We start from the raw sequence: 21,333 nt of genomic DNA, 5'->3' as shown, positions 1-21,333 counted from the left end.
CTCAGTTAAACCTAGGGTGCTCAACAATTGTAATAAAAGGTACAAATATGTTTTTGCATGAGGTAGAAAAAATGAATGTCAACATTGCAAGGTGTTAAAAATAGGGTGGAATTGGGGAGAAAATACAATCAATGCAAGCTAGAGACTATAATTAACAGAAACATTTTATTATGCTTCCTTTAATACAACAAAGGCAATATACCAAAGCTAAAGGCATATGGGGGTGACATATGGGAAGGGTATTGGACTCTTGGCATTGGTGATGTCTGACTCTTTACTCCACTTTAGTTTAATGCTATCTTTACTTTTGTTGCTTCCTAGTTGTCATGTTTTGTTTTGTTTTGTTTTGTTTTTTCTCTTTCTTTTTTTCTTTTTCTCTTGTCTCTCTACCTTCTTTGACTCTTCCTTCTTTGTGGAAGAAATGGAGATGTCCTTATATAGATAGAGGTGATGGTGGTGAATACATAAATACATGACATACAGGGAACCATCGATTGTTTACTTAGGACAGAATAAACAGTGTGTGAGAAGAAAACTGTCCTAAAAAAAAAATGGGTTGATGAAGAAACCTTGAGGGCACTATATTGAGTGACACAAGACAGACACATAAGGACAAATATTGCAGGGTCTCACTGATATGAACTAATTATAATATGTAAACTCATAGACATGAAAAATATTAGCAGGGTATAGAATGGGGAATTGTTGCTCATTATGAGCAGAATGTTCAACTTGGGTGAACTTAAACATTTGGAAATGGACAGAGGCAATGGTAGCACCTTGTAAGAATAACTAACAATGATGAATGGTGTGTGAATGTGGTGGAAAGGGTAAGCACAGAGTCTCATATGTCACCAGAAGAAAAGTTGGAGGTTAAAAGATGGGAATTTATAAAACAGTGAATCTTGTGGTGGACAATGTCCATGATTATCTGTACAAATATTAGAAATCTCTCTCATGAACTAGAACAAATGTATGACACTATAAATGGAAGTTAATAATAGAGGGGCATATAGGAAAATATATATACCTACTGCAAACTATGCACAGCTGTATGATGGTACTGTGAGCAATTGATTGTTCACTTTGGATCTTTGAATAATTGTATGGTAGATGAACAATCTCAATTTTAAAAAAAAGTAAATGAATCATGGAGGGAGGAGGAGAATACGATGTTCTAGATGTTCTTTTTAATTTAAATTTTATTTTGGGGGTAATGAAAATGATTGTGGTGATGAAAGCACAACTATATGATGATACTGTGAACAACTGATTGTACATTTTGAATGATTTTATGTTATGTGATTATGTCTCGATAAAATTGAATAAAAAAATCAGTAGGTCATAAATGTGAAGGTTGATTTCTGAAATCTCAGTTCAATTCCATTGGTCTATATGACTGTTCCTGTGCCAGCGCCATGCTGTTTTGATTACTGTGGCTTTGTAATCAATTTTAAGATTGGAAAGGGTGAGTCCTCCAACTTTGTTTTTCAAGTTGACTTTTGCTATTTTGGGTCCTTTACCCTTCCATAAAAATTTGATGATTGACTTTTCCATCTGCAAAGAAGGTTGTTGGAATTTTGATAGGGATTGCATTGAATCTGTAAATCATTTTGGGTAGAATTGACATCATAACAATATTTAGTCTTCCAATCCATGAACATGGAATGTCCTTCCATTTATTTGGGACTTTGATTTTTTGGGACAATGTTTTGTAGTTTTCTGTGTACAAGTCCTTTACATCTTTGGTTAGATTTATTGCTAGGTATCTGATTCTTTCAGTTGCTATTGTAAATGGAAGACAGCTTTACAGGTGAATTTTACCAAACATCCCAAGAAGAATTAATACCAATCTTGTTCAAACTCTTCCAAAAATTTGAAGAGGTGGAACTACTCCCTAATTCAATCTACAGGGCCAACATCACCCTCATACAAATTCCAGATAAAAATATCACAAAAAAGAAAGTTACAGAGCAGTATCTCTTATGAATATAGATGTAAAAAACCTTAACAAAATACTAGTAAACAACTCCAACAGCACATGGAAAGAATTATAAACCATGATCTTATCATCATAAGAAAATCAATTAATATAATACCCCAAATTAACAGAATGAAGGGGAAAGAAACATGATCATCTCAATTGATAAAGAAATGGCATTTGATAAAATCTAGCCTTGCTTCCTAATAAAAACACTCAGAAAAGAAGGGACAGAAGGAAACTTCCTCAACATAATAAAGGGCATGTATAAAAATCTCACACCTAACATCAAAGTTAATGGTGAAAGACTGATTGCTTTCCTTCTAAGATCAGGAACAAGACAAGGATGCCCTCTGTTACCACTATTATTCAACATTATACTAGAAGTTCTTGCCAGAGCAATAAGGCAAGAAAAAAAAATGAAAGGCATCCAAATTGGAAAGGAAGAAATAAAATTTTCCCTATTTGTAGATGGCATTATCCTGTAGACAGAAAATCCTGAAAAAACCCACAATGAAGCTCTTAGAGCTAACAAATAAATTCATAAAAGTGGCAGGGTATAATATCAACACCCCAAAATACTACTGTATTTCTGTACAGTAGTAATGAACAATGGGAAGAAGAAATCACAGAGAAGAATTTTGAGCTGGATCTTGAGAAATGAATAGAAGCTTTCCAGGAGGAAAGAGAATGAAGGACATTCTATGTTCAAAGGCTTGCAACTATGAAAGGAAGTAACATGTTCAGTAAAAATGTCATAATGTTTGAAGTATAGAATTCATAGTAAGGAGTGGTGGGGAAAGAACCTGGAAATGAGATTATCATGAGCTTCATTTACACCCTGAGGATTTTGGATTTAATGCATACTTTATACAAATCCACTGGAGGCATTATGGGATGTGTAACATTAGGCAAATTACTTAACTTCTCTGTATCTCTGTTTCCTTATCACATAAAGAGGATAATTTCACCTCTATAGGTTGTCATAGGGATTAAATGAATTCATATGTGAAAAACACCCAGAAGGATGCCCAGCCACACAGTGACCACCATACAAGTATTCTATTATTATTCCTGGATGTCTTTTTAAGAAGGAGCACATCAAGATCAAATTAATTCTCAAGGCCATTAGTTCTAACTTTCAAATGAAAGACAGTCTGAAAAAGAGATTGTTTCCCAGAGGAAACAAATATTTCCATGTATGCATTTAATATTAATTGAATTTATTGCGCACCCTTCCCATGCTAGACATATTACTAGGCACTAGTGCTCATCTAATGGTGGACACAGAACACAGACAATTACAAAAGTGTTATGAATACTATAAGGAAGAACTACATGTATAGGAATACTAAATTTTAAGTAGGTAGTTTATTATTCATTCAACAAACATAATAAGTGCTTATGTGCCATGCATTGTTCTAGGCAACTCAGAATTTGGTGGTGAACAAGAGAGACAGAGTCCTTGCTCTCATGAAATTTATAGTCTAGTGGGAGAGCTAAATATTTTACAATCAAACTCAAAATGTTGTTTGGGATTCTTAGTATTCCATGACAGAAACTCAATTCAGACTAGAATAAAGAAAAACATGGTATGAAAAGATAAAGATAGAGCTGACTTCAGTTACTATCAGTTTCAGGATGAAATGACTCTTTCTCATTTCCCTCTGCTTTTCATCTCAATTTCTGCCTCTCTGTTTTCTACTACAGACAGACTTCCCCTATGTGTCAGGAGGATGAAAACTATAAGAAAAAAATATGGTTTAATATAAGAAAGAATTAGGGCTTGGTTTTTTAAAGTGCTTTTATTGTGCAATATGGAATACATACAAGAGAATATATATGTATAATTTAAAGAATAATAAATGGCATTTTGATACTCACCTTCCAGAATAAGAAATAGAATGTTACAGGGACCTTTGAGGTATCCTGAGTTTCATTCTGCTCACACACACTCTCCACTGGTGAAACCATTATCCTATAATCACAGTTACCCATTTCCTTGCTTTTCTTTATAGTTTTACCACAAATGATAAGGATTCCTGAACAATATATTATTAAATGTTATATTCCTTTTGGTCTCCATATATAATATATTCTTCCCTTTTTTGCTCAATGTGTTTCTGAGATTCATCCATGTTAAAACATATAGCCATAGTTCATTATTTTTATTATTATATGAATTGTATGCATTTTAAGTTATGGGTATTTGGGTTGCTTACAGTTGTTTCTCTGGAAAACTTCTAAAAGAAATATATCTAATGGTGGAATTGTTGAATAATGGAGTATGTGCACATTCAACATTATTAGATAATTCCAAATTGTTTTACAAAGTAGCTACATCAATATATATTTCCCCAAGACATGTGGTAGTGCTCAGAATGCTTCATATTATCAACAAATATTGATCTTATCAGGCTTCTAAATTTTTGACAATTTAATGGATGTTTAATAGTATCTCACTGTGGTTTTCATTTGTATTTTCCTTTTAAAAACTTTTCTAAAGTTCACTGGCTATTATTGTTTCCAGTTACGTGGAATGCCTGTTCAAACTTTTACCCCTTTTTTTTCTATTAGGTTTTTTTTGTCTTTTTATTGCTGTTTTAAAAGAGTTATTATTATGAATAGTAAGTCTGTCCATTACATTAATTTCAATATATTCATCCATATTGTGGCTTTTCATTTTCCTCTTTTTATGCTCTATTTTGATGAACAAAAATTCTTTAATTGTGAATGTTATCTAATTTCTCAGCATTTTCCTTTATGATTTAGTATTTTCTTCCCTAGTCCTAAGTCATAAGATACTCATCTATGTTGTCTACATAGGTTTTATAATTTTATCTACATAGGTCTCCAATCAATCTAGAATTGATTTTTCTTAACTTTTTAATTTGAAATACTTCCAAACATAAAGGAAAGATGCAAAAATAATACAAGCCCCATACAGGAATTCCAACATACTCCTAGCCTCTCAGATACCCAGATCCATCCATTAAACATTTTGACACATTTGCCATTTTCTTTCTTTCCTTCTTTCTTGCTTTCTCTCATTTCTTATCTATCTATTATTTACCCATTTTGTGAACACTTGAGTGTAGATTGTATACAACATGCTCCTTGAACATGTAATACTGCCATGTACATTTTATAAGAACAAGGATATTCACTTATGTAACCACCTTAAGTGCATTTATCCAGTTCAAGAAATTTAGCATTGATATAAAGCTTAGAGTCTATATTCCAATTTGTTCATGTGTTCCAATGATGCCCCTTTGAGAATTTTCTGATCCCTTGCTAGAGTCTATCGAAGGTTAATTTGTATAGCCATAGTTCATTATTTTTACTGGTATATGAATTGTATGCATATATCACGTTTTAAGTTTTGTGTATCCAAATGTATTGTATTTAATTATCATTGTCTCTTCAGTTGCTTTTTCTTTCTTTTTTCTAATTGTGGGAACATCTGTACAACATAAACATTCCCATCTAGATCACTCTCAAGCTTACATTCAATGGGATTAATCACATTTACAATATTGCAGTACCCTCACCACTGCCATTACTAAAATTTTCCCATTGCGCCAAACAGAAACCCTACATCCATTATGCATTAACTCCCTATTCCCCCTTCCTCCTGACCCTGGCACATTGTACTCTAATTTCTGTCTCTATAAGCTTGCATATTCTCCAGTATTTTCTTTGTAGTTACCATGGGGTTTAAATTTAACATTCCAAATCTATAACAAATTGGTTTGCTTTGATACCAACTGTGACAGTTAAGATCATGGGTCAACTTAGTCAGGTTATGGTGTCCAGTTGTTTGGTCAAGCAAGCAATGGCCTGATTGTTACTGTTAGGATATTTCATAGATTTAAATCATCATTAAGCTGATTGCATCTATGGCTAATTATATCTACAATCAACTGAGGACATTGCCTTCAAACAATGAGAGAAGTCATCCAATCAGTTGAAGGCCTTAAAAAGAGAACTGACGATTTCATCAGTCAGAAGAGAGAATTTCCATCTTTACCTCAGCCAGTTAGCTTCTAGCTTCTCCTGGGGAATTCACAGAAACCTTCATCAGAGTTCCCAGCTTGAGGTCTTCCCTATGGAATTTGGAATTCCCATCCCCACAGTTGTGTGACAATCCTTATAAAAATTTCATGATATTTTCATATATATATGTGTGTGTGTGTGTGTGTGTGTGTGTGTGTGTGTATAAATCCTGTCAGTTCTGTTTCCCTAGGAACCCTGACTAATGCACCATCTTAACTTCAATAGTATCCACAAACTATGTTCCTATACTCCTCAATCTCCCCTATATTTATGTACTTCTTATCACAAATTACATGTCTATATATTGAGTCCAAAACCAGTGATTTATCATTACATTTTATGCATTTGCCTTTTAGATACTGTAGGAAGTAAAAGGTGGAATTACAAACCAAGAATACAATAGTACTGGCACTTATATCTACCCATGTTATTACCCTCACCAGAGATCTTTGTTTCTCCACGTGGCTTCAATCTGTTGTCCTTTCCTTTCAACCTGCTGAACTCCCTTTAGCATCTCTTGAAGGGCAGGTCTAGTGGTGACAAACACCCACAGCTTTTGTTTATCTGAGAATGTCTTAATTTCATTCTGATTTTTGAAGGACAGTCTTGATATAGATAGACAATTCTTGGTTGGCATTTTTTGCTTTCAGTGCTTTAAATACGTCACCCCACTGCCATCTTACCTCCACGGTTTCTAATGAGAAATTGGCACAATCTAATTGAGGTTTCCTTGTACATAACACATTCCTTCTCCCTTGATACTTTCAGAATTCTCTATCTTCAGCACTTGACTGATGATAAAATGCTGTGGCATGGGTCTATTTGGGTTTATCCTGTCTGGAGTTTGTTGAGCATCTTGGATGTGTATATTCATATCTTTTGTTAAATTTGGGAAATTTTCAGCTCATTTCTTTAAATATTCTCTATTTGTTTTTCTCCTTCTTCTCCTTCTGGGATTCAAAAAATGTGTCTATTGGCATGCTTGATGGGGTCCCACAGGTTCCTCAGGCTCTGCCAGCTTTTCTTCATTCTTTCTTCTTTCTGCTCCTCAAGCTTTATGAGTTCAAATGTCTTATCTTCAAGTTCTCTGATTCTTTCTTCTGTCATCTCCAATCTGCTGTTGAACCCCTATATGGAATTTTTAATTTCTGTTACTGTGATCATCAGTTCTGTTTGATTCCTTTTCTTAATTTCCATCTCTCTATTGATATTCTATTTGTGTTCATATATCACTATCCTGATATCCTTTAGTGCTTTGTTCATGTTTTCCTTTAGCTCTTTGAGAACATATTTTAAGATTCTTTATCTGGTATATCCCAGGTGTGGTCTCCTTCATTGACAGTCTCTAATGCTTTAATCTTCTCCTTTGCCATGTTTCTTTGTATGTTTTGTAATCTTCTGTTGATACCTGGACATGTTACCATGGAATTTAGACTCTGAGGGATCTGTTCTGTAAGCTTGTATCCCGCTAGTATTATGACAGAGATTCCTTGATTGCCAGGAGCTAAGAGAAAAAAAAAAAAGGAAGAGGAGAAGAAGGAAGAGAAGGAGGAGGAGAAAGAGAAGGAGTAGGAAGAGAAGGAAGGAGAAAAAGAAAACACACTTCCAGTCTTTGCTGATTGACCTGTATGAATACTTCAGGGTTTATCCACACAACGAGTTTAGAGAATAGCTCCATACCAGTGTGTAAGGATGAGTCTGAGCCTTTCTGTGCATGCTTCTTGTCTTGGGCATGCAAATGTGGTCCTAGGAAGTCCCCCATTTAAGTGGTTTGGAATGTCCCCTCTTCCCTAGGAAACAGTGTATGTCCTTCAGTCAGCAATCCCTTGCCTCAGGCAGCATGACTTGACTGCTCTCCCAAAACATTCTGTAGTAGAGTTTCATAAGCTGCCTTTTACATACAGAGTAAATTCTGGGATAGTGAGCCCCTTAGGCCACCACCAGACAGATTGGGCCAGACATACATCCTTCCAGTGCATGCACAAGGTTACTTTGCTCCCTCCAGAATTGGGAACAGGGATCCACATAAGGAGTGTGGGACAGCTTCATGCCAAATGGGTGAGGAGAGGGGAGGGGCCAGCCAGTGCACATGAGATCGTACTACCACTTCTAAGTAGTCTTGCCCTTAACTTGGTATTTGCCTTGTTACTGTAGTCCTTCAACTTTTTTCTGGTGCTTTGAGAAAGATGTGCCAGGTTTGCTGGTTGCTCAAAACTTCTGTTGGGGGACAGAACCCTAAAGCATCTCACTCTACCATCTTTCTAGAATTGACTTTTGTGTTTGGTGGAAATAGGGACCCAATTACACTTTTTCTATAGGTTTATCTAAGTGTCCAGTAGCATTTATTGAATAACTTTTGTTATGTTGAGGGAACTGCACTGCAATTTTATATCAATTTGAGAAAAACAAATTCTTTACAATATAAGTCCTTATATCTCTGGACATGGTATGTCTCTTAAATTATATACATTATTTTTAATATCTTTCAATAAAGCTTTATAATTATCTTCATAAAAAGCTTACACATCTTATGTTACCTTTTATCATTGGAAAATGTATATGTTTTTGTTTTTGTGAGATGATTTTTAAGTAAATATTTAAATTTTGGAATAATTTTAGATTTATAGAAAAGTTCCAAAGATAATACAGAATTCTCATATACCCCTGACCCAGTTTCCCCTATAGTTAAAATCCTAAATTATTATGGTTAATTTTTCAAAACTGAGAAACCAACACTGGTACATTACTACTAAGTAAACTAGATTTTTGGGGGTTTCACCAATTTTTACATAATGTACTTTTGCCCTTCTAGAACCTTATACAAGATACCAATATTGCATTAAGTCATATGTCTCTTTTGACTCCTCTGGTTTGTGACAGTATCTCAGTCTTTCCTTGTTTTACCTGGCCTTTACTATTTACCTTTATTTTGTAAAATGTCCCTCAATGTGGTTTTGTCTGATGTTTTTCTTATAGTTAGACTGGGGTTATAGATTTGGGGGAAGAATACCATGAAGGTAAAACTGATATGATTTTTTAAATATATAATTGATGTATAATTATGTATAATAAAATGCAGAGACCTTGGATGTTCCCCTCAATGAGCACTGGCAATTGTATACATGTTCAACCAACACCCAGACAAAATACAGAATATTTTTATCATCTAAGCAAGTTTCCTCAGGTCTTCTTGGTAGATATTTGAATTGTATTCAGTTTTTGGATACTATAACTAAGACTGCTCTAAATATTCATGCACAAGACTTTTTGTGGACATATATTTTCATTTCTCTTGGGTAAATACTTGAGCATGGAATTGCTGAGGCTTGGGTAGAGGTGTGTATAACTTTATAAGAAACCACCAAAAAGGTTTCCAAATGGTTGTACCATATTTCATCCCATCAGCTATAAGTTAGAGTTACAATTGCTCCACATGCTTGCCAACATTTGGTGCTATTAGTACCTTTAAATTAGCCCATTTAGTGGGTGTGAAAAGACACTCCTCTGTGTTTTAATTTACACTCCCCTGATTACTAAAGATGCCAAACATGTTTTATGTGTTCACCGGCAGTTGTATAACTTTCTTTTGTGACCTGTCCAAGTCTTTTGCCCATTTTTAAATTAGTCTGTTGTTGTCATTAAAGACACGTAGGAGTTCATGCAATCTGGATACAAGTCCATTGTTAGATATGTGTGTTGTGAATATTTTTTCCCAGAAGATGGCTTATCAGTGTATTTTTATATTGGTATATTTTAATCAGTAATTTTGTTTTTGTTTTGATGAAGTCCAATCTATGTTTTTTTTTTCTTTTAAAACAAATTTGTATCATCTAAGAAATATTTTCTTCCTAAGGTTGCAAAGATATTCTCCTATGTTTTTTTTTAGTTACATTATAGTTTTGAGTTATATGTTTAGGTCTCTGATACACCCCAATTAAATTTAGTTTATGACATGAGATACAGGTCAAAGTTCATCTTCTCCATAAACATACACAGTTCTTCCAGAAAAAAAAACATTTAAAGACTTGCCTTACCTCATTGAACTGGCTTGGCATTTTGAAAATCAGTTGACTGTCCATGTATTGATCTATTTCTTGAACTTCGTATTCTGTGTAGAGAATGATTTGTCTTTAAACTACAGCATACTGTGTTATAACTGTAGCACTATATTTCCTATTTCTTATCATTTGGTTTTTAAATGTATTGTGGTAATGCAAACAAGAAAAATGTCCCATTTTAACCATTATCCTGTGTACAATATAGTGATATTAAGTTAACAATATTGTGCTACCAACACGACCGTCCATTACCAAAATTTTTTCATCACCCCAAAGAGAAATTGTAGCCATCAAGCCATAATTCCTCATGTCTATCCCCATTCCTGCTTCTGTGATGTGTAATCCATTCTCTGTCTCTATGTATTTGTGTATTCTGGGTATTTCATATAAATGAAATAATGTATTTGTCCTATTGTATCTGGATTATTTCACTCAGCATGAAGTCTTCAAAATTTGTCCATATTGTATCATGCATCAGAGCTATTTACTTTTTATGGCTGAGTAATATTCCATTGTATAAATATACCATATATTGTTTATTCGTTCATCTGTTTATGGACACTTGGGTTCCTTCCATGTTTTGGGTGCCATAAACACTGAAGTACAAATATCTGTTCAAGTCGTGGCTTTCAGTTCTCTAGGTACATAACTAGAAGCAGAATTGTCAGCTCATATGATAATTCTAACTTTAACTTTCTGAGGAACCATCAAATTGAATTCCATAGTGGCTACACCATTTTAGATTCCTACCAGCAAAGAAAAAGCATTCCTATTTCTCTACATCCTTGCCAACAATTCTTTATTGTCTAATATTTAAAAATAATTGCCATCTTAGTAAAATTGAGGTGATATGGCATTGTGGTTTTGATTTGCATTTCTCTAATGGCTAATGATGTTTAGCATCTTTTCATGTGCTTAGTGACTATTTGTGTTTCTTCTCCAGGAAATAGTTATTCAAGTTCTTTGCACATTTTTAAATTGGGTTGTTTACGTTTCTGTTGTTGAATTGTAGGAGTTATTTATATATTTTAGATATTAAACCCTTGCGAGATATATGGTTTCTAAATATTTTCTCCCATGTTTTAGTTGTTTTTTCACTTTCTTGATTATGTTCTTTGTTGCACAAAAAGCTTTTAATTTTGATGAAGTCCATTTTTTCTATTTTTTCTTTTGTTACTTGTGCTTTTGGTGTAAAGTCTAAAAATCCATTGCCTACTACAAAGTCCTGTTTTCTTGTAAGAGTTTCATAATATTAGGTCCTATATTTAGGTTATTGATCAATTTTCAATAAATTTTTGTATGGAGTGAAAGGTAGGGGTCCACATTCATTCTTTTGCATGTGGATTTCCAGTTGTCCCAGCACTAATTATTGAAGAGACTTTTATTTCTCCATTGAATGGTCTTGGCACACTTGTCAAAAATCAACTGACCATAGATGTGTGGATTTATCTCTGGACTCTCAATTCTATTTGTGTCTGTCCTTATGCCAGTATCACACTGTTTTAATTACTGGTGCTTTGGAGATTTGGCTTTCAGGAAGCGTGGGTCCTCCAATTTTGTTCTCCGTTTTAAATGTGCTTTTGGCTATTCGGGTCCTCTTGAAATTCCATATAATTTTGATGAGCAACTTTTCCATTTCTGCAAAAAATGATGCTGGACTTTGATAGGGATTACATTGATTTGTAGATAACTTTAGACAGTATTGACATCTTATCAGTATTAAGTCTTCCAATCCATGAACACGGGATGTCTTTCCATTTATTTAGGACCTCTTTCATTTCTTTCAGCAATGTTTTGTAGTTTTCAGTGTACAGGTCTTTCATCTCCTTGGTTAAATTTTTTCCTAAGTATTTTATTCTTTTAGATGCTACTGTAAATGGAATTGTTTTCTTGATTTCCTTTTCAGATTGTTCATTACTGGTGTGTACAAACCCATCTGACTTCTGTATGTTTACCTTGTATCCTGCAACTTTGCTGAATTTTATTAGTTCTAGTAGCTTTGTTATGGATTCTTGTACTTTCTGCATATAGGATCATGTCATCTGTGAATAGGGATAATTTGACTGTCAATTTCCAGTTTGGTTGCCTTTTCAATATTATTTTTTATGCTGTAATATAATATATTTACATAGAAGTGATAACTTTCCAAGTGCAATTTAACAAATTGTTAGAGAGCAAATTTCAAAAAATGTTATGGGTTACAGTTCCACAGTTTGAGTTATGGTTATTTCCTTATTGTGAAATATAACATATGTACAAAAATTTAGTTGCCTTTTCTTTCTTTCTTCTGCCTGATTGCTCTGGCTAGAACTTACAACGCAATTGTAAAATAACCATGGTGACACAGGGATCCTTTTCCCGTTCCTGATCTTGGGAAAGCTTTCAGTCTTCTGCCATTGAGTATGATATTTGCTGTGGGTTTTTCATAAATGCCCTTTATCATATTCAGAAAGTTCCCTTATATTCCTGGTTTTCTGAGTCTATTTATCATAAAAGGTTGTTGGATTTTGTCAAATGCTTTTTCTGCATCAAATGAGATGATTATGTCTTTTTCTTCATTCCATTAATGTGGTGTATTGCATTGATTGGTTTTCTTATGTTGAACCACCTGTACATACATGGAATAAATCCCAATTGGTCATGGTGTATAATCCTTTTAACACACTGTTAGATTGGGTTTGCCATTATTTTGTTGGGGATTTTGGTATCTGTATTCATAAGGAATATTAATGTCTAATTTCTTTTCTTGTGTTTTCTTTGGTTTTGGTATCAAGGTAATGTTGGCTTCACAGAATTAGTTAGGAAGTAATCCCTCCTCTTCTATTTTCTTGGAAATGTTTGGTGTTAAATCTTCTTTAGATATTTGGTAGAATTCAGCAGTGAAATCACCTAGTTTTGGAGTTTTCTCTGTTGGGAGGTTTTTGATTATTCACTCAATCTTTTTACTTGTTATTGGTCTGTTGAGGTTTTCTATTTCTTTTTGCATCAGGTTAGGTAATTTGTATGTTTCTAGGAATTTGTCCATTTCATCTAGATTTTCTCATTTGTTGCCATATGATTGTTTATTGTGCTCTCTTACAATTTTTTAAATTTCTGTAAACTTATTAGTAATGCCCTTACTTTCATTCCTGATTTTATTTATTGGTGTCTTCAGACTTTTTTTCTTTGTCAATCTGGCTAAATGTTTGTTGATATGATTGATCTTTTCAAAAACTAACTTTTGGTTTCATTGATTTTATTGTTTTTTTATTCTGTATTTCATTTGTCACTGCTCTAATCTTTACTATTTCCTTCCTCTAATAACTTTGGGTTTAGTTTGTTCTTCTTGTTCTAGTTTCCTTTGGTGTAAAGTTAGGTTACTAATTTGTGATCTTTCTTCTTTTTAATGTAAGTATGTACTGCTACAAATTTCCCCCTGAACACTCCTTCACTGCATCCCATAAGTTTTGGTATGTTGTGTTTTCTTTTCAATTCAGTTTTATTGAAATATATTTACATACCCTACAATTATCCACATTGTACATCAATTGTTCACAGTACCAGCATATGGTTGTGCATTCATCACCGAAATCAATTTTTGAACATTTTCATTACTCAAAAAATAAATAAATAAAAATAAGAATAAGAATAAAAATACAAGTAAAGAAGAACACCCAAAACACTCCATCCCCTATCTCCCCTATTATTCATTTAATTTTTGGTCCCGTTTTTCTACTCATCTGTCCATACACTAAATAAATGGAGTGTGAACCACGTTTTCACAATCACACAGTCACAGCATGTAAGCTACATAGCTATACAATCATCTGCAAAAACCAAGGCTATAGGGTTGCAGTTCAACAGTTTCTGGTATTTCCTTCTAGCTATTTCAACACACTAAAAACTTAAAAAAAAGGATATCTATATAATGCATATAATGCATAAGACTAACTCCCAGAATGACCTCTCAATTCCATTTGAAATCTCTCAGCCACTAAAACTATGTTGTTTTGTTTCTCTTCCCCCATTTGGCCAAGAAGACTTTCTCAAATCCATGATGCCAGATCCAGGCTCATCCCTGGGAGTCATGTCCCATGAAGGGGAGAGGGCAGTGAGTTTACTTGCTGAGTGGGCTTAAAGAGAGGCCACATTTGAGCAATAAAAGAGGTTCTCTGGGGGAGACTCTGAGGCACAATTATAAGGAGGCTTAGCCTCTCCTTTGCAGTAACAAGCTTTATAAGGGCAAGCCCCAAGATAGAGGGCTCAGCCTTCTAAACTGGCAGTCCCCATTGCTTGTCAGAATATCAGTAATTCCCCAGTTGGGGAAGTTTAATATTTCTGCATTTTTCCCCAGTCCCTCAGGGTATGTTCATTCATCCCAAGATATTTCCTAATTTCTCTTGTGATTTCTTCTTTGACTCATTGCTTGTTTAATAGTGTATTGTGAAATTTTTACATAGTTGTAAATTTTCTAATTTTCCTTCAGTTGTTGATTTCTAGCTTTATTCCATTGTGGTCTGAGAAGATACTTTGTGTGAGGTTTGATTTTTAAATTTATTGAGTTTTGATTTGTGGCCTAACATGTGATCTATGGTGTTAAATCTTGAGAAAACTTTGAATTCTGCTGTTGTTGGGTGGAGTTTTATGTATATGTCCATTAGGTCTAACTGTTAATAGTGTTGTTCAAGTCCTCTATTCCTTATTGTACTTTTGTTTAGATGTTCTATCAATTATTGAAAGTGATGTAACTAAATTTCCAACTATTTTATAGAATTACCTATTTCTCCCTTCAATTCTGTCAATTTTTGCTTCATGCATTTTGGGACTCTGCTGTGAGGGGATATATTTATAATTGTTACTTCTTGCTGGACTGAACTGTTATCAACATATAATACCCTTCTTTGTGTCTTGTAATTTTTTTTTGCTCTATCAAATACCTATAATTATATTATGCAAAGGATTACACATCCAATGAATTCACTAATGATGCAAAGAGTTTAAATCCTCCCATACTGATAGATAAATGCGCATGGATTCTCTAAGCACAAAGCTTATATTCACAAATAACTTTTTGCTTAAAGACAAAATTTCAATTAATGATCACAATGGGAATTTATTTAATGCAACCACCAATCTAATGTTACCAATAAAATCTAAGCAGTTATATCACAAAACCAGGGTTATATTCAGTTGACATGCATTAATAATCTATACAACTTAACATTATACCAAAAAAGAACTTAAATACAAATTTTCCCTTACTTTTTGGTGGTTTTCAAATACCATCGCACAGATTACCAAAACAAAACAAAAAAAACCTGTAAAAACAGACTTTAAATTATTTAACTAAAATTGTAAAAAAAATTGAATAAGCCTTTGAAAATTTCATACTGGGCTAAAGAGTTAAAACATCAGGCTGGCCCCAATCTGTCAAAATTGACAGATAAATATTTACAATAACTAGACAGACTTTAATTACAATGACACTGGAAGACTAGTTCCTCCCATCAGAAATCCTTTAGGGGTTAATTTTCAATGCAAACATATCTCTGTAAATACTGTGGTAATATGAAGTTGGAAACATACCAGTAGAATCAGGACAGAGATGAAAAATAATATACAAGTCAATCGTTTCTGACCTGCTAGGATAAAGCCCTCTGGCTCCCAAATACCCAGGACTGTTCCCACCTCCTCTCCACATAAAACTAAATTAAGAAGAATTGAATGACTTTACCCTACTGCTTTGCATTCTTCTGCAGATTATCCTTCACCACATATCAAGGCAAGGGTCAAGCTGTTAACCTCCTTCTCTAGCATATAATCAGCAGAGCACCAAATTTATAAACTGATATGACAAGCCAAAATGCTGAACACACTTTTCAAAAAGAAGCAAACTTCTTTTTCTCATTGTAACTTTTATGTGCCATGTTATTCTTGAAACTTATGTGGCTACCAATAAGAAATGAATAGGGAAGCTGTGAACTCATCTTGTACTTTTCATTAAGGCTAAAGTGCAGATCTCCATATCTCTGGTATTTTAAGAGGCAAAAACATCAAACACACACAATTAAGGAACTGAAGTGACAGTAGAATACAAAAAAAAAACCTCTTTAGATACACACATGAAGACTACATAAAATCAATTTAATTTTTCCTTCTTCAGTGAAATCTGTAAATGTTTGGATGCTCTTTCCCAGAACCAGAAATTTCACAATTATTACAGGAAAAAATGGAAAAAAGTAACATTGCATGGCAATAGACATAAGTTCAGAAAGAACCTCTTTTTAAATGAGATATGGAATAAAATACCATGAAATTAATAATCCTATGAGAATTGATTTTAAGCACAGTTAATTTGAGCCTTGGTCTTCATGAAGATACTATAGTTTATACAGAAAACTATAAATATACAAGACTCTGGAGGAAAACAAGTCACAATACATATTATTTAACATTCTGTAGGCCTAGAAAACTTATTTTTAAGAAGGATGGCAAACTGAATATTCACTTAAGAATAAAGAACTATGAAAAATTCCTGGGTCAGAAGAAGTTTCTAAATAGAACCACATTCTGAAAATATACAACTCAGATTTCCTTAAAGGAAAGAACAAGTACAGAATAATTGTAGTCTCTTCCAAAAGAAAATGCTAAATTAAAAGGAAAAGACTCTATGTAAATGAGTCTGGCTCAGAAAGAAAACATATCCAAAATTCTGTCCATAAAAGTAATGAGGGTGCATCTTTAATATTAAACAAATAGGCTATTAAAAAGTCCATTCTCAGAATTGTTTTTAGGAAATGCTTATTTGTGCTCCTTTGTGGGTGCATAATAAAGTTTCATGGTTTGTTCACTTTCCAGTTTCTCTCACTGACCAATTCCAAAGAAAAAGAGCCATTTAATACAGTGAATTGGCCATTAGCTGTTGCTGTGTAAATACTATACTGCTTCCCACTGGCTGTATCGAGGTTCATCTGGTTTGATTCTCCTTTGCTGCGATGTTCTGCTAAAGCTAACCTCACAGCCAGATATTTGGATAAGTGATCAACAGTTGCACTGCCTGAAGTCTTTATGTATCTTGTCTGTGCACTGTCATCTTTTTCCGTAAGTGTGGGAATACTTATGTGCCTGAATACTAATTCAATTTCACTAGCACTGTCCATTACTGGATCAGTTGACACCATTGCATTGTTATTATCAAGCTCAAGTCCAGAATCATCAGATGTTTTGGTCCATTTGTTACTAGGTCCTGCTTCCTGATTGCTATGTATAGATGCATTGCTACAGTTAGAACTGTCACCATTATCTTCTGCTTCGCTACCATTTTCAATTTGTTGTTTCTTGCCTCTCTGTAGTCTGTTCATGGCCCATATCGTCAGTCCTTCCTCAATACTGTGACTGAGTGCTTGCTGATTATTGTGCTTGTTGATTCTGGCTAATACGCTATCAATGAGCTTCATATTCATCACAATCTGGATAAATCTTGCTGATGAGTATATCAAAGTTTGGGTCTGGCCTTAGTGATCTTTTGGAAACTAGCTTTTTCTGACAGGTAATGCCACTTCTGAGGGCTGTGATAACACAGTCTGCACAAAAACGATGTAAACGCTCCTTTGTAGTCATAGTGTTCTTCAACATATCCAAACAAATTGGGCACATTAATTCACTGTGTAGACTTGGAGGTGAAACCACAATTTCCAGACCATCCGTTATTGCCTCCTGCAAAATCAGGTAGTTAGGGCTAAATGAGTACTAAGAATTCTTTCATCTTCAAAAATTATACCATCTTGATCATAAATTATATATTCCATGCTGTCTGGCAAAAGATTTTGAGATTCCAATACAAGCAATCTCTGAGGTTTTCGCTGTAATTCATATAAACCGAGTTCCCATGTTTTGCTTAATGGTTGAGTACCATCTGTCTGCACAGCCTGAGACGCTGCCGTTCCTGCCCCACTCCTGGGCTCCGCTGGCTGCGGCGGGAGTGAGACTCTGGAGCAAGCCACCGCTGCATCCGGCGCCCCTGCACAACATGGCGAGCCTTGGCTTCCTCAGTGGAGCTCAGGAAATACAACAGGGGCCGTTCAGTATTCGTGAGAGACAAAGAGGCAGCAGGTTCGCGTGGCGCTGCGAGGAGTGCGGGAAGGAGCAGGCGAGTGGGGGGAGGCGTCGGACCGGGACGAGCACCGCGCAGGTCTGGAGAGCCAGAGCAGAGACGTGCCCCTTGTAATCTTTTTTGACTTAGTCTTTTTGTCTGACAATAATATAGCCACTCCAGCTCCCTTTGATTACTGTTGGCGTGGAATATCTTTTTCTACCCTCTTACTTACAACCTCTTTGTGTCTTTGACCTGTATTGAGTTTCCTGTACACTGCAACCAGTCTTCCAATCTCCGCCGTTTAATTGGGGTATTTAAACCTTTGAAACTTAAGGTATTAACTTAGAAGAAAGGATTCACTTTTGCTGTTTAGCTGTTTGTTTTCTGAGTGCCATGTCTTCTGTACTTCAAATACTCCTCTTTTTTTACTTAGTTGCTTTTTCATGGTGTAAACTTTTGATTCCCTTCTTCTTTCTATTCTCTATATTTTTAAGTTATTTTCTTAGTGGTTAACTTTTTAATTACCATTAACACCTTAAAGTAATAGCAACCTAGCTTGACTAGTACTAACCTACTTACAGCTATTATCCCCCATTATATTATTAGCATCTCAGATTACATCCTTATACATTGTATGCCCATTAACATAGATTTTCAATATTTTTTTACACATTGGCCTGTTAAGTCATATGGGGGGGAGCATTTACAAACCAAGAGTATGGTATTACAGGATTTTATAGTTACCTGTAGTTACCTTTACTAGGTAACTACAGGTAACTATATTTATTTCTTCCTGTGACTTTGAGTTATTGTCTAGTGTCCTCTTATTTCAGCCTGAAGAACTCTCTTTGGCATCTGTAGTAGGGCAGATCCTCTGGTAATAAACTCTTTCCACTTTTGTTTATCTATAAATATCTTAATTCCTCCTTCATTTTTGAAAAATAATTTTGTCAGATATAGAATACTTGGTTGGCATTTTTTTTTCTTTAAGGACTTTTAATATACCATCCCACTATCTTCTGGTCTCCATGATTTCTGAAGAAACGTGCTGTTAATCTTATTGGAGATACCTTATATGCAACAAGTTGCTTCTCTCTTGCGGCTTTTAAAAATCTGTCTTTGTCTTTGGATTTTGACAATTTCATTATAATATATCTTGGTGTAGATCTCTTTGCATCTATCCTGCTTGGAGTTCATTGTGATTCCTGGATGTGGATATTCATGTCTTTCATCAGAGATGGAAAGCTTTCAGCCATTATTTGTTCAGATATTTTTTCTGTACCTTTCTCTCTCTCTTGAACTTTTGGGACTCCAATGATATGCTTATTGGTACACTTGATGGTGTTCCACAAGTCCCTCTGGCTCTGTTCCTTCCTCTTCATTTTTTTTCCTTCTGCTCCTCACATTGGGCTATTTCATTTTTATTGTCTTCAAGTTCACTTATCTTTTCTTCTTCCTGTTTAAATCTGCTTCTGTATCTAACAAGTTTTTCACTTCAATTTCTATACTTTCCAGCTCCACATTTCTCTTGGTTCCTTTTTATAATTTCCATGTCTTTATTTTGTTCAGACAATGTTTTCCTAATATCCTTTATTCTTTGTAAATGGATTCTTTTAGCTCATTGAACAAATTTAAGACAGGTGAGTTAAATTCCTCAACTAATTTTTCCAGTGTATGAACTTCCTCAGGGATGGTTTCTGGCATTTTTTTTCCCCCTTATGAATGGGCCATACTTCCAAGTTTCTTCATGTGTTTTGTAATTTTTTGGGGGTACTGAAAATTCTGAGTATTGTTATAACTCTGGAAATCTAGTTCTCCCACTGCTCTGGGATTGCTACATTTGTTGTTGTTGTTGAGAGCCAGGGCCATCAATTTGTGACCTTTTCAAGCTATTTTTGCTCCCAAAAGGAAATGGAAAGAAAAATGGGAAAAAAAATTTGGTGCTGTCTTTAAGATTCTTCTGCTCCTTTTACCTCAAGGGGATTGGAACAATGACTGCCCTCAAAAGCTGGCCCATAAGTGATCTGAAGTAGTTGATCAAAAGCATTGATCAGTGATCAGACCACACACACCTGGATTTTTAAGGACCAAGTCCTTTTAACCCACTCTGACACCAGCAAGTGCATCTAGAGTTCCAGCTACAGTCCCCATTGCTTCCTGCCATGAGGTTGAGATTTTGTGGATGATAGCCACTGCACAGAGGGTGAAATTCACTGATATTTACTGCAATTTACAATCCTCTTCTTCCAGCTCTTCCCTGGATGCTGTACAGTGTTCCACTAGATGCCAGAGCTACAGAAAGTTGATTAAGACAGTTTCTGCCAGTTCAGTAATTGTTTGGATGGAAGGAGTGGTTCCTGGAGCTTCCTACCACATCTTTCACAATTCTCTCCTTCTTTTTTCTTTTTTAATGTAAGCATTTACAGCTCTAAATTTTCCCTCTGAGCACTCCCTTTGCTGAATCCCTTGAGTTTTGGTAAACTGTGTTTTCATTTTCACAAGTGTCAAGATGTTTCCTGATTTTCTTTGTCATTTCTTCTTTGACCCATTGACTGTTTAAGAGTACATTGTTTAATTTCCACATTTTTCTGAATTTTCCAGTTTTCTTCCTATTATTGATTTCTAATTTCCTTCCATTGTGTTCAGAGTAGATACTTTGCATGGTTTCAGTCTTTTTAATTTATTGATACTTGTTTTGTGACCTTATATATCCCTCATTTCATCCATTGTGATTTCTTTTGTGTTTACTTGATCTTTAGAATCCCATCTCATTTACTTTTGTGCATATTTTTCTCTATTATTTTTGTTTTATACTTTATTGATTTCTGTTCTCTTTATTATTTCCTGAGCTCAGGACTTTTTTTTAGATTGTTTCCATCCAATTTAAAGGGATTTTTTACTGTTGCCTACCAAAAGTAATTACTGCATCTCATTAGGGAGACGTAAGGGATGGGATAAGAGACCAAAAATGTTTAGAGAAAATAATTTTTCCTCTAGGAGTTTCTTTCTGGGAAGAAAACATTTCCTTCTAATAGAGGATTTGGGCCAGGAGAGGAGTTAGTGAGGTAGAATAGAGTACGGAGAAGATAGTTTAGGAGTGGCAGGAGCTGAGGTCAGCAAGGCAGTGGGAGAGCCAGATCATGTACATCCTTGTAGCTCATAGT

General features: G+C 34.7%; 2 protein-coding genes across 2 annotated transcripts in view; one reads left to right on the top strand and one right to left on the bottom strand.

Annotated features, from left to right (window-relative positions):
* Positions 1–21,333, top strand: part of C2H1orf185 (chromosome 2 C1orf185 homolog) — a 51,449-nt gene that overhangs the window by 22,557 nt on the left and 7,559 nt on the right.
* On the bottom strand, positions 16,876–20,320 carry LOC119528183 (E3 ubiquitin-protein ligase RING2-like). Its single transcript, XM_037828840.1, is given in 6 exon segments — positions 16,876–16,913; positions 16,916–17,520; positions 17,522–17,790; positions 17,916–18,094; positions 18,144–18,267; positions 20,276–20,320. Coding segments are annotated over 6 exon segments (1,260 nt in total).

This window comes from Choloepus didactylus, chromosome 2, assembly GCF_015220235.1.
Source record: "Choloepus didactylus isolate mChoDid1 chromosome 2, mChoDid1.pri, whole genome shotgun sequence".
Classification (NCBI taxonomy): domain Eukaryota; kingdom Metazoa; phylum Chordata; class Mammalia; order Pilosa; family Megalonychidae; genus Choloepus; species Choloepus didactylus.
This window is presented reverse-complemented; position numbering and strand designations above follow the sequence as displayed.